At 49.8% G+C, this 14334-nt stretch overlaps 1 protein-coding gene across 13 annotated transcripts in view; it reads left to right on the top strand.

Annotated features, from left to right (window-relative positions):
- Positions 1-14334, top strand: part of LOC102121273 (polyprenol dehydrogenase) — a 389469-nt gene that overhangs the window by 305738 nt on the left and 69397 nt on the right. For 5 of the 13 annotated variants that reach the window (XM_074030410.1, XM_045384392.3, XM_045384389.3 and 2 more), the window contains one exon: positions 8089-8558. The exons of the other annotated variants lie outside the window; for them this stretch is intronic. In XM_074030410.1, coding sequence (XP_073886511.1) covers positions 8089-8277 — 189 coding nt within the window. In that variant the 3' untranslated portion in view covers positions 8278-8558. Of the gene's footprint in view, positions 1-8088; positions 8559-14334 lie in introns of those variants that run through there. 13 annotated transcript variants of the gene reach the window in all.

The raw sequence follows: 14334 nt of genomic DNA, 5'->3' as shown, positions 1-14334 counted from the left end.
GAGGGAGGTGCTGAATGAATGTGCGTGGGTCTAGCTGTGTGTATGGGTGAAGGCAGGGAGAGAGGTGCTATGTTCATGGATCAGGGCTGTGTGCATGGATCAAGGCTGTGTGCATGGATGAAGGTAGGGAGGCAGATGCTGAATGCATGTGTATGGAGCCAGCTGTGTGCATGGATCAGGGCTGTGTGCATGGGTGAAGGTAGGGACAGAGATGCTGACTACATGTATGTGGGCCTAGCTGTGTGCATGGATCAGGGCTGTGTGCATGGATCAAGGCTGTGTGCATGGATGAAGGTAGGGCGGCAGATGCTGAATGCATGTGTATGGAGCCAGCTGTGTGCATGGGTGAAGGCAGGGAGGGAGATATTGAATGCACGTGCATGGATCCAGCTGTGTGCATGGATCAGGGCTGTGTGCATGGATCAGGGCTGTGTGCATGGGTGAAGGCAGGGACGGAGATGCTGAATGCACGTGCATGGAGCCAGCTGTGTGCATGGATCAGGGCTGTGTGCATGGGTGAAGGCAGGGACGGAGATGCTGAATGCACATGCATGGACCCAGCTGTGTGCATGGATCAGGGCTGTGTGCATGGGTGAAGGCAGGGACGGAGATGCTGAATGCACGTGCATGGACCCAGCTGTGTGCATGGATCAGGGCTCATCATACCAAAGCAGAGAAAGAAGGGAGATGATGAGGGAGGGGTCTCTGGAAGAATCAGCCTGTGGCTATTTCCTGCAACAGCTCCCTTCTCCTCTCCTTCCCTGCTATGCCTCTCATTTTTGTAATTTGTTAATTCTGGATAATAATATCACGTAATATTGTTGTGAACATTGCTGACAGAATATGTGGGAAACCATTTTCTCAACTGTAAAGCGCTGTGTAATTATGTAATTATAAGCCATTCATTTCTCTCTCTGACTATATTGCTTGTGGCTCTATTTAGTACCCTTGAAACTCTATCTTCTCTTCTATTTTGTGTGTGTTTCATCTTTTTTTTTTTTTTTTTTTTCCTGCACTTGTGCCTCACCCTCCACCCACTGCCCATGCCTATTGGAAGCTCCCAGGCAGCAGGGGTTATTTCTAAAGCTGTCTTCCTTTGCCCCAAGAGCGGGCAAAATATGGGTGAGCATTTACTAAGCATTCATTGGACTGAATGAAGTTGGAGTGGCTTCTGTAGCTTGGAGCTCCAGCAGTCCCCAGGACTGAAGAGGGGCTTTATGCAGATTTTACTATAAATGTTGCTGTGCACCATCTCCCCGGCACCCCCGGCGGACGTCTGGGACTTCAGAGATTCCCTTGTATGTGTTAAAAGGGAACACACTGCGTTCTTGGGTTTGGGTTCACATTTATACATCTTCTGTCCTCTTGCCAGTCTCTAAAGATTGTCATTTTTTAAAAAAAGCTGTAGATAAAACGGGATGTGTTGTTTAAGCCACAGGGAGCATGATTTACAGGACCGTGTTGTGTATTCAGAAGGCAACTTTCATTTCCCTGCACAAGGCGCCACCAAGGAAGGCCACTTCATCATTCTGAGAGTGTGTGGAAGACAGCGCCTGTCAGCCACAGCTGCACGGGGCAGATAATTAAATTCTGCCACCAAGCCGCAGTTCCTGGCTCTACACGGGAGGGCGGCCGGATACGACGTGTTTTAGTCTTTGTCGGCCACCTCTAGTCTCTTTGGCATCTTCCTTCCTCCCTCCCTCCCTCCCTCCCTCCCTCCCTCTCTCCCTCTCTCCCTCCCTCCCTCCCTCCCTCCCTCCTTCCTTCCTTCCTCCCTCCATTCCTCCCTCCCTTCCTCCCTTCCTCCCTTCCTCCCTCCCTTCCTTCCTCCCTCCCTCCCTCCCTCTCTCCCTCTCTCCCTCCCTCCCTCCCTCCCTCCCTCCCTCCTTCCTTCCTTCCTCCCTCCATTCCTCCCTCCCTCCCTTCCTCCCTCCCTTCCTCCCTCCCTTTCTCCCTTCCTCCCTTCCTTCCTCCCTCTCTCCCTCCCTCCTTCCTTCCTCCCTTTCTCCCTCCCTCCCTTCCTTCCTCCCTCCCTCCCTCCCTCCCTTCCTTCCTCCCTCCCTCCCTCCCTTCCTCCCTCCCTCCCTCCCTCCCTTCCTCCCTCCCTTCCTCCCTCCCTCCCTCCCTTTCTCCCTTCCTCCCTTCCTCCCTCCCCTCCTTCTTTCCCTCCTTCCCTCCCTCCCTCCCTTCCTCCCTTCCTCCCTCCCTCCCTCCCTCCCTTCCTCCCTCCCTCCCTCCCTCCCTCCTTCCTTCCTTCCTTCCTCCCTTCCTTCCTCCCCTCCTTCTTTCCCTCCTTCTTTCCCTCCTTCCCTCCCTCCCTCCTTCCTCCCTTCCTCCCTCCCTCCCTCCCTTCCTCCCTCCCTTCCTCCCTCCCTCCCTCCCTCCCTCCCTCCCTCCCTCCCTTTCTTTCTCCCTCCCTCCCTCCCTCCCTCCCTCCCTCCCTTCCTCCCTCCCTTCCTCCCTCCTTCCCTCCTTCCCTCCTTCCCTCCTTCCTCCCTCCCTCCCTCCCTCCCTCCCTCCCTCCTTCCTTCCTTCCTTCCTCCCTCCCTCCCTCCCTCCCTCCTTCCCTCCTTTCCTCCTTCCCTCCTTCCTTCCTTCCTTCTTTCCCGCTTTAGGAATCTAAAACCATTCTTAGGTAGTAGCCTGTACAGAAACAGGTCCAGGCTGAATTTCACCCGTGGTGTAGAGTTTGCAGAGTTGCATAAGCAGCCGGAATGAGTGGGGTTCCCCGCATGGTCTCTGAGCTCAGCAGCGTCTGGGAGCTGGTTAGAAATGCAGAGTCTTGGGTCAGGCACGGTGGCTCATGCCTGTCATCCCAGCACTTTTGGAGGCAGACGCGGGTGAATCATGAGGTCAGGAGTTCGAAACCAGCCTGGCCGACTTGGTGAAATCCCATCTGTACTAAAAATACAAAAAATTAGCTGGGCGTAGTGGCGGGCGCCTGTAATCCCAGCCACTCGGGAGGTTGAGGCAGGAGAATTGCTTGAACTCGGGAGGCGGAGGTTGCAACGAGCCAAGATCATGCCACTACTCCAGCCCTGGCGACAGAGTGAGACTCCATCTAAAAAAGAAAAAAAAAATGCAGATTCTTGGGCCTCCTAAGACCCGCCGAGTCAGAAATATCAGGGGTGCACTTGTTTTTACAAGCTCTCGGGCTGATTCTCTTGAGTGCTAAGCGTGAGGACCCCTGACCCCAGGACTGCAGGAGATTGAGCCCCAGCTTTGGGGCTGTGGACAATAGAAGATAGTGCTTGGTAATTCCATCTGAATCCTGAAGGAAGTTCTGTTGCTTTCGTTGTTGTTGTTATTAAAACAAGTGGATAAAAATTCACTCAGGAATCCCCCAGCCTCACACAAGTGAACAAGAGTGAGTTCGATTCAGAGGAAGACTTTGAGAAACAGAAGAGTAGAGTGTGAAAATTATCTAGTTTTTTTTTTAGGAAAGCCTGGATTATACTGTAAATGGATAATAGAGGGGGCAGAGAGGGGGAAGAGGAGGAAGGGAAGGGAGAGAGAGAAAAAGGAGGAAGAGGAGGAGGAAAAGGAGAAAAAATAAAAGGAGGAAAATAAGGAGGAGAGGAAGAGAGAGAGGGATAGAAAGAGAAAAAGGAGGAGGAGAAGGAAGAAGTGAAGGAGGAGAAGATGGAGGAGGAAAAAGGAGTAAAGAGAGAAAAGGGAAGAAGGGGAGAAAGAAAAGGAGGAAGAAGAGAAGGAGGAGAGAGAAGAGGAAGGAAGAGAGAGAGAAAGAGGAAAAGAAGATGATAAGGGGAAGAAAGAGGAGGAGGAAGAAGTGGAAGAGAAGGAGAAGATGGAGGAGGAAGAAGAGGGAGAAAATGATGAGAAAGAGGAGGAAGAAAGGAAGAGGAAGGGAGAGGGATAGAGAGAAAAGCAGGAGGAGGATAAGGGAGAAAGGAGGAAGAGGTGAGGGGAGGAAGAGAAGATGAAGGAGGAGAAAAAAGAGAAAGAGGAATAGAGAAAAGGCAAGAAGAGGAGAAAAGAGAAAAAAGGAAGAAGAGAAGGCAGAGAAGAGAAAGGGAGAGAGAGAGACAGGGGAAAAGGAGGATAAGGGGGAAAAGGAAAAAGGAGAAGATGAAGGAGGAGGAAGAAGAGAGAGAAAAGGAGAAATAAAGGAGGAAGAGGAAGGGAGAGAGAGGGGGATAGAGAGAAAAACAGGAGGAGGATAAGCGGGAAAAGAGGAGGAGGAAGAAGTGAAAGAGGAGGAGGAGAAGATGGAGGAGGAAGAAGAGAGGAATAGAGAGAGAAAAAGAGAGAGAGAAAAAGGAAGAGGAAGCGAAGGAGGAAGAAGAAGGGCATAAGAGAGAGGGAGGGAAAGAGGGAGGTTCTCTCGGGCTCAGAGGTGCTGCCACCTGGATCAATTCGACGCACACATGGAACGCCATGGAAGTAACGGAACCGGGAAGGGTCCTTGTGTCCGAGGAGGCGCCATCTCTCGTTTCCGCAGTGTGTGTATGTCTGTGATGGACTCTTCACCCCCCACGCCCTGCTAGCCTCATCCCTAGGAGACATCCTGGGTCATGCCATTCCTACTGCCCTCTGCTCCTGGCAGTGGAGAGTTAGAAAGTTTCCTTGCACACAGCACACGGGACCCGCCCCAAGGACAAAGGGAAGCCCTGTGTGTTTCTCTTCTGCAAAGCCCAGCACGTGTAATACAAGTTAGGTGTGGAGTTCAGAGGGAGCAGCTTTCTGAAGCTCTTTGAACAGTCTCAGGCAAATAGCTCTGTGTGCCCTGGATGCTACTGGAGAACAGGAGCTCTAATAAAAACAAATCGTGGCTTGAATGACACGAAAGGGATTTGCTATTTCAAATTCACAATGTCTGCCTTATCTTAGAAATCAGAATTCTCAGAGTCACCCCAGATATTTGGTCAAATGGGGGCAGAACCAGAATTGGTAAATGCAGCAAGGGCTCTGAGGAATAAATTCCTCCCTCCCTTCCTTCCTCTTATCTTTTTTCTTCCAGTCCTTCCTTTTGCCTCCCTTTTTTCCTTCCTTTCTTCCCTCCTTCCTTCCCTCCTTCCCTCCCTCCTTCCCTCCCTCCCTCCCTCCTTCCTTCCCTCCTTCCCTCCCTCCCTCCCTCCCTCCCTCCCTCCTTCCCTCCTTCCTTCCCTCCTTCCTTCCCTCCTTCCTTCCCTCCCTCCCTCTCTCCTTCCCTCCTTCCTGCCTCCCTCCCTGCCTCCCTCCCTCCCTCCCCTTCCTCCCTCCCATCCTTCCCTCCCTTCCTCCCTCCCTCCTTCCCTCCCTCCTTCCCTCCTTCCCTGCCTCCCTTCCTCCCTCCCATCCTTCCCTCCCATCCTTCCTTCTTTCTCTTTGGTTCTTTGTTTCTCTTCTTTCTTTTTTTTTGCTTTCTCTCTCCTTCCTTCCTTCCTTCCTTCTTTCCTTCTTTGCTTCCTTCCTTCCTTCCTGTTTTTTCTTCTTTTCATCCTTCCATTCCTCCCTTCTTCCCTACTTTCTCCCTTTTTTCTTCCTCCCTCCTTTCTTCTCTGCTGCCTTTCTCTCTCCTTCCTTCCTTCCCTCTTTTCTTTCTTGTTCTCTGCTTCCTTCCTTTCTTACTGCCTCCCTCCCTCTCTCTCTCTGTGTCCCTCCTTCCTTCCCTCCTTTTTTGCTTCCTTCTTTCCTTCCTTCATTCCTTTCTCATTTCTTCCTTTCTTCTTCCTCTTTTTCTTTCTTTCTCCTTCTCTTTCTTCCTTCCTTTGATATTTTTTTTTCTTTCTCTGTCTTTCTCCTTCCCTTTCACTCAACCCTTCACTGACCTTTGAATACCCAAAACAAAGGTGCTTTGACCCAGGCCATAGCTGATGACACTGAGTTGTTCCCAGCAGGTGCAGGACTCTGTGCAGACAGGTCCGTCCCCTCCCTCCCTGCCTGGTTCTTAGCACTGCCTGGCATGTACAGATGTGGGTGAGTCACAGTTCCACATGGCTGGCGAGTCCTCATAATCATGGCGGAAGGTGAAGGAGGAGCAAAGGCATGTCTTACATGGCGGCAGGCAACAGAGTGTGTGCAGGGGAACTGCCTTTTATGAAACCATCAGATCTCGTGAGACTTATTCACTATCATGAGAACAGCACGAGAAGACCCACTCCCATGATTCAGGTACCTCCCACTGACTCCCTCCCATGATACGTGGGAATTATGGGAACTACAGTTTAAGATGAAATCTGGGTGGGGACGCAGCCGGACCATATCAGCCTCCAAATCTCCCGGGACACTTTGGGTTTGCAAAACCTCCGGGCACCCCTAGGTGATTTCCAGACTTGGGAAGTTCTCTAGCTCCATCCATTTCTTTTTAGGCAGCAGAAGAGCAGAGACAAGTCAGTGGGAAACAACGTCAGGAGTCTGGCACCTCTGTCCCCGCACTGGGGTCCGGCCTTCCTCTTCCCCTTGCTCGGCACCCAGAGGATGGGCTGGTGGGCACACTGGATTCTCTACCATGCCTTTCCCCATCACATTGGCTGCTGAAGTCAAGACCGTGAGGCAGTGAACTGGGAGCAGGAGAATTTCTGAAGTGACTGGGTGTCACAGGCCACCCCACAGAGTCTGTCCTTTTCCTTTTGGGAGGGCGTGTGCCTGAACTCTCACCAGTGCTAGGGTTTGCCATGTGGCCCACGCTTGTCTCGAACTCCTGGACTCAAGCAATCCTCCTTCCTTGGTCTCCCGAGGCACTGGGATTACAGGCATGAGCCACCGCAGTGCTAGGGGCACTGGTGAGAGGTGAGATCAGTTTGGGCGAATGGATCATCACTCCCAGAAAACTAGAGGGGACATGACAAAGGCAGTATCTGGTCTTTATTCCTGGTTCTGTAACAAGGAGGAACTTGTAAAACTCTTGCAATTTCACAAATGCTAGCAACGCCCTGGTTGTACAATGAGGTGACTGCTGGTGCTTCCTAAATGGCTTCAAGATGGGGCTAGCCACCAGAAACACCAACCATGTCATTAGGGGGTTGGAATTTGGGGCCAGCCTGACCTCTGGGGAAGAAAGAGGGACTGGCGGTTGAATTTGATCATGTGACCAATGACTGAATCAATCATACCTATGCAATGAAACCCCAGTAAAAACTCTGGACATCAAATGTCTCAGTCTGTTTGTGTTGCTGTCACAAAACACCATAGCCTGGGCAGCCAGTAAACAACAGACACTTGTTGCTCACAGTTCTGGAGGCTGGAAGTTCAAGATCAATGCATGGCAGATTCTGTGTCTGGCAGGGACCTACTTCCTGGTTCATAGACCGTGCCCCCACATGGTGGATACGTTCACCAGATTCCCAGAAGCTTCTTATGAGAGATGACCTCCTGAAACATCTTCATTGTGACAGTCAGATGTTAAGAAGGACTGTGTTGGTCCCTGGATTATTGCATCCTAGCTCTGAAGGTTCTCAGGTCCCACAACTTCTAATTCCTCTGAGAATCCTCCGTTTCTTCCATCCCGCTGACCATGACCAAAGGCCAACTCCCACTGTAGAAAACCAGGGTGTGCTGTGTTTCAAGACTATCACCTTCCACTAGGGTAAAATCCCCAGTCTTTGAAAAACCTTTTTCTGCATCTCACGTTCCTTTTTGAACTGTCTTGTTTCCATGAAGCATATGATCACAGCCCATAAATGCCCCAAATCTCCGATGTAGCATGCCTTGCTGAATTGAAACCAACAATCTTTTTGATGTTCTGATGTTTCATCTAATTGCTTAATATTGTTTGTTAAATACAGAGGCCAAGCACTCACTCATCTGCTTCTAGTCAGTGAATAAGCATTTCGGTCCCATAAAGAGTGTGTGAATTAAATACGTACATCAGGGATTTTAATATGCATCTGCCTAGTGAGATGGATTAACCTACCATGGAAATGCAACCCACTTGGGTGCATTATTGTCAGTGCCTGTTATAAAGAAACCCAGCGGCAGAGAAGCTGTGGTTCCGACTGATCACCCAACCTCGCTTTCCGCATACATTTCTCAGTGCAGCTGATGAATATATTCCACCTTTCCCCGCAGCATCCACGTGAGTCCAGAGAATGCTGCTTCCTGCTCAGAAATTTGTCTCATCGTAGCCTTCTTTTCTTCTTCCACCAGACCCCTGATGAGGGAGCGTGGACTTCCATCTACGCAGCGGTCACCCCAGAGCTGGAAGGAGTTGGTGGCCGTTACCTGTACAACGAGAAAGAGGCCAAGTCCCTCCACATCACCTACAACCAGAAACTGCAGCAGCAGCTCTGGTCTAAGAGTTGTGACATGACTGGGGTCCTTGATGTGACCCTGTGATATCCTGTCTCAGCATAGCTGCTGTCCCTAGAAACACATCGCACCTGTCCGTGGCTTGTGGGTCTGTGAAGACTGCAGTGTTTGAGTTTCTCACACCCACCTGCCCACAGGGCTCTGTCCTCTAGTTTTCAGACAGCTGCCTCAACCTCTGCAGAACTTCAAGAAGCCAAAGAAACATTTTGGGGGATAATCACCCCAGGTGGTCCTCAACCATAAACCTTGTGATTCCAAAGTGCCCAATTATCACAGGTGCCATAAATAATTACATTTTCCAACACAAATGTGCCGTTTTCCTTGCCGCGTTAAGTACAACTGAGTACAAAAGTTCCAAGAGAGATGACCTCCTTTCAGGGGCCGCAATATCCTCTCTGAGACGTAGTGGTGGATGAGGTCTCCTGTTTGATTTTGTTCCTGCACTCACTCATTTTTCCAGAGACCCAGCTGTGATTCATGGATGTCAGACATGGGGAGGTGTGAGCCTTTGCTTGCCACAGCCTGTAGGATCAGTTTCATGTGGGATCAGTTTCGCGTGGCCAGCAGCAGCATCTGGTCAACCTCATTCCAGAGCGGCACAGTCACAAGTGAAGGATGCCGCTGTCAAATCCGAGAATGTCAACCACTGAACAGCTATGGATCAAATGGTAGCCCTCAAAAGATACGTTCACGCCCTAACCCTCAGAACCTATACATACTACTTTATTTGGAAAAGAATCTTTGCAGATAGAATTAAGAGTTTTGAGATGGGTCATTATGGATCATCCCAGTGAACTGAATGCCATCACGAGGGTTCTTATCAGAGACGGGTGGAGGGAGATTTGAGTACAGAAGACAAGTGGTTCATGTGATGATGCAGGCAGAGGCTGGAGTGATGCGGCCACAAGCCAAGCAATGCCTGGAGCCACCAGGAGCTGGGAGAGGCAGGAAGTATTCTCCCTTACACCCCTCAGAGCAATCTTGGCCCTTCTGACACCTTGACTTTAGACTTCTCGTCCCCAGAACAGAGAGAGAATAAATCCTTCTTGTTTTAAGGCTCCAACAAATTGGTAGTTACTTGTTACCACAACCACAGGAAATGTGTACAGCTTCTGATACTTCTGAAAGCCTCACACAGCCAAAGGCTACATCCTTGGTATAGAGGATACACCACCTGGATAATCCAGATGATCTCATTTCAAGACCCTTTACTCAATGACACCTGCCAAGACCGTTTCTGTGAATCAGATCCCATTCACGGATCTTGGTATAGAGGCTCACTCTTACTCACCAGACAGGCAAGGAAGGTTCAATCCTTTGGTGTTAGAGAGATAGGGGTTGGGTTCTCAAATTTCAACGTGGAGAAAGGAGTCATTTGCAATGCTTTTGAGAAAGTACTGTGTAGACCCTATGAGCCTGCACTCATTATGTGTGAGACTGATGACCACTGGTTGGCTTATTATCCATTCCCCTAAGTGACAAAATCCCACTGACTATTGAAAGCCAACATCAGCTCCTGGCACGCTGGTACCTCTGAATCACAACCAGCTGCAATTCCAGGATGGAGTTCAAACTAATTGCGGGGACATGTGCTTCTGACATGACTGCTAGATCATTCCCAGATGGGTAAGGTTGTCCTGATAAGCAACTTAAATGAAAATAACAAATGTATTGTTTGGCCTCTTTAAAAAAAATCAGTCATCCTCCGGGAATGGGTTTGTCACCACAGATGGTGATTTTCCTTGTTAGATAACCAGGATGCCTGGATTTCTGTTGTTGCTTTACAGAAAACCATGAATTCTATGTCATGGACCCACTAGACAAGGGACCTTCCTTGGTACCAAAGGATAAGAAATGTGGATTTGTTCCCTGGGATATTCATGTTAGATGCTCACTACATCATCGGCGTAAGGTCAGCCGAGAGAAAGGATGAGGAGACCTACAAATCAGGCAAGCAAACTTTACTGAGCTGCTTGGTTGGTCCACCACGGTTAGAGGAGGCAGCCCCCCTTACAGACTACAGCAGGGTTTTATAGGGCCAGAACCAGGTCGGGGTGGGGGAGCTGAGCCGAGGCTGCAGGAGGACTGGGCTGGGGTCGGGAAGCTGAGTAGGGGTTGCAGGTGTCTTGACCGCATCCTGGAGATGTTTTTTGCCAGCTAACTTACGTGACGTTAACAGACATGTTAACCACATCCTGTAACTGTCTGGACAAACAGTTACTGGAAGGGTCAGTGAAGGGGGGCGTTTGTCTTTAGCCCTGGGGGAGGTGTGCGGAGAGTGCAAGGGACTGGATTGTAAGGCCTGTGGGAGGGGAAGGGAACGTCCGGTCGGGGTGACCCTAACAGTTGGTACGTTTCTGTTTCGGGCAGAGCTCAGACCTCAACGCACAGGACTCTCGATGCGGAGAGAATGAGCTCAAGCCCCTTCTGCAGACAGACGCGGTCTCTGTGCAGGATGTCCGCTTAGATCTTAAGACCCTTCATAGGAAAACCATGAATGATACAACCAGACTAACAGGCCAGGAAACAGCCTCCAGGAAGGACAGCCTGCCAGAGGTTACAAGGACAATGAAACTTGCAGGATACATGCATGATGTTGACCTCCCTAGCGTAGCTGGACTCATGGTGCTGCAGGGAGACCTGAAGCCCACACGGTGAGAACTGCAACAAGATTTATGGTGCGGGGGTGTGTCCCGCAGACCCTGAGCCAGCCACGGATGAATGAAGTACACTGACACACAGCTATTCTGCTTTGCCAGTTTGGCTGAGTGTCCGAGCCACTTAGTAGCAGCCTTGGCCTGGATCAGTCTGCGAGACTTGCATTTATTCAGTCAAGATTGATTGACAAAGGTCGTAAGTTAACACCGCTAGAGGGAAATTGACATTGCGGACTTCCCTAAGTAGAAAGCAGTTAAGCTCCTGCAATAGATCAAAGGTTAGTCTTAGGACCACATGAGTAAACAAGTTAAACTCCCCACATTCCTTTGTTTCTACTCTAATTTATTAAACTAAAGGTAAGGGGACTAGGCTGCCTTCAGCCAGGTTTGTTACCGAAGTTATGCAAACTCGCAGGCCTTCCCAGAGGGTCTGTGGCTATTATAACTAAAATTTTTCCCACCAGCCTGACTGAACCCCCACATCTGGATCTGTAGAGGCCCCGGCATCACATCTGCCAAGCTCCCCGTGGGGCTCAGGTCTCTGTGTGAAGATGATGTAGATGGTCCCATGAGATGGCTGTGTGTTCAAACATCTCATTGCAGGTTATGCCATTGATCAGTTTTCCAGGCCTGCTGTAACAAGCGACCATAGCTGGGGGCCTCAAGACAAACGGAACTATTTCTTCTCTTCCAGCTGTGGGACCAGAAGATTAAGATCAAGGTGTCTCAGGGCTCTGCTTCATCTGGAGGCTCTAGGCAAGGATCAATTCCTGCCTCTCTTAGCTGCTGGGGGCTCCAGGCATCCCTTTGGCATGTGGTTGCATCACTTCAGTGTCACAAGCCTATAATTCCAGCTACTCAGGAGGCTGACACAGGAGAATTGCTTGAATCCAGGAGGTGGAGATTGCGGTGAGCCGAGATCATGCCATTGCAACCCAGCCTGGGTAACGAGCAAAACTCCATCTCAAAAAAAAAAAAAAAAAAAAAAAAATCCTCATTTCCAAATAAAGTCTCATTCCCAGGCTCTGGGTATTATGATATAGACAGATCTTTTTGGGAGACCACAGTTCAGTCCACTACAATTGTGTCCAGTTCCATCCAAAGGCTCTAGGAGAGGATCCTTCCTGCCTTTCCCAGCTCCTGGGGGCTCCAGGCGTCCCTGGGCTTGTGGCCGCATCACTGCAGTCTCTGCCTCTGTCTCCATGTGGCCTTCTCCTCTGTGTCTGTGTGTCTTCTGTCTCTTAGAAGGACACCTGTCATTGGATTTAGGGCCCACCCTACTCCAGAATGATTTCATCTCAAGATCTTTAACTCATTGCATCTTCAAAGATCCTTATTTCCAAATAAGATCTCATTCCCAGGCTCTGGGTATTAGGATATAGACAGATCTTTTTGGGAGACCACAGTTCAGTCCACTACAATTGTGTCCAGTTCCATCAGAGGATCCTCCTGCCTCTCCCAGCTCCTGGGGTCTCCAGGCGTCCCTGGGCTTGTGGCCGCATCACTGCAGTCTCTGCCTCTGTCTCCAGGTGGCCTTCTCCTCTGTGTCTGTGTCTTCTTCTGTCTCTTAGAAGGACACCTGTCATTGGATTTAGGGCCTACCTTATTCCAGTATGATCTCATCTCAAGATCTTTAATTCATTGCATCTTCAAAGATTCTTATTTCCAAGTAAGTTCTCATTCCTAGCCTCTGGATATTAGGATATAGACAGATCTTTTTGGGAGACCACAGTTGAGTCTACTACAGTTGTGTCCGGTTCCATCAGAGGATCCTTCCTGCCTCTCCCAGCTCCTGGGGGCTCCAGGCATCCCTTGGGCTTGTGGCCGCATCACAGCAGTCTCTGCCTCCATCTCCACGTGGCCTCCCTGTATCTGTGTCTCTACCTGTTTCTAATAAGGACACTTGATACTGGATTTCCGGCCCACCTGGATAATCCAGATGATCTCATTTCAAGACCCTTTACTCAATGACACCTGCCAAGACCCTTTCTGTGAATCAGATCCCATTCACGGATACCAGGGATTAGGCTTTGCTCATATCTTTCCGGGAGACACTATTCAATCTACTATTGGCCACAGGAACCAGATGCTATGAGAGTGCGGAAAATATTCTTTCCATTTCTAGAGACCCGGAAAACCACGGAGGTGGATAGCTTCTGTTATCTACACGCCAAGTTTCATGAGTCTGCACTCTGTGGAACTCACACGGGGTGGCCATGCACAGAAGGGCGCCATACTGGTTTAACTCTTTGCTGCCGCCACCTGGAAATTGTTCATTACGTTGGAACAAGGAGTGCGTCTTCTCATTTTGCACTGGGCTTGCAATTGGTATAGCCATCTCGGTTCATGCCTCTTCCCCTCTTCAAGGACAGGGAGCGGCTCTGAAACGGGACATCCCCAATCCCCAGTGAGCCTTGTGAGCTCATTGACCATCGGTGAGCTCAGGCCTCTCACTCTCTGTGACGGTCTCCCCAAATATCCAGGAAAGCTAGTGGGCATTTGATGCTCACTGGACCAACCTCTGAAAATGACTCATGGTCGGCCCCATCCCCAAGAAACTTCTGCAGTTAATTCTTCTGGGCATCAGCATTTATTTCGAATTCCTCAAGTTTTTTGCTTTCTTTTCTTTCTCTCTCTCTCTTTCTCCTTCTTTCTTTCTCTTTCCCTCTTTCTTCTTCTTTCTCTTTTTCTTTTGCTTTCTTCCTTTCTCTTCTTCCTTATTTCATTCTCTCTCTTTTCCTTCCTCGTCATTTCTTCTCTTTCTCCCTTTCTCTCCCTTCCTTCCTTCTTTCCTTCTTCCCTTCCTTCCTGTCCTTCCCTTCTTTCCTTCCTTTATCTCTCCCTCCCTCCCTTCCTTCTCTCCTGCCTTTATCCCTCCCTCCCTCTCTTTCTCTCTCTTTTCTTTTTTCTCCTTCCTTCCTTCTTTCTTTCTTTTTTTCTCTTTCTTTCTTTCTTTCTTTCTTTCTTTCTTTCTTTCTTTCTCTCTCTCTCTTTCTTTCCTTCCTTCTTTCTTTTTTTTTTCTTTTTCTTTCTTTCCTTTTTTTCTTTCTTTTTTTTTCTCTTTCGACAGTGAGACCCTTTTTTTTTTTTGAGACGGAGTCTTGCTCTGTCGCCCAGGCTGGAGTGCAGTGGCCGGATCTCCGCTCACTGCAAGATCCGCCTCCCGGGTTCACGCCATTCTCCTGCCTCGGCCTCCCGAGTAGCTGGGACTACAGGCGCCGCCACCTCGCCCGGCTAATATTTTGTATTTTTTAGTAGAGACGGGGTTTCACCGTGTTAGCCAGGATGGTCTCCATCTCCTGACCTGTGATCCGCCTGTCTTGGCCTCCCAAAGTGCTGGGATTACAGGCTTGAGCCACCGCGCCCGGCCAAGACCCTTTCAACAGGGTCTCACTCTGTTACCCAGGATGGAGTGCAGTGATGTAAT

The sequence above is a fragment of the Macaca fascicularis genome, chromosome Y (genome assembly GCF_037993035.2).
Source record: "Macaca fascicularis isolate 582-1 chromosome Y, T2T-MFA8v1.1".
NCBI classification, from domain to species: domain Eukaryota; kingdom Metazoa; phylum Chordata; class Mammalia; order Primates; family Cercopithecidae; genus Macaca; species Macaca fascicularis.
Note: the sequence above shows the minus strand (reverse complement) of the source record. Positions and strands in the feature narration are given on the sequence as shown.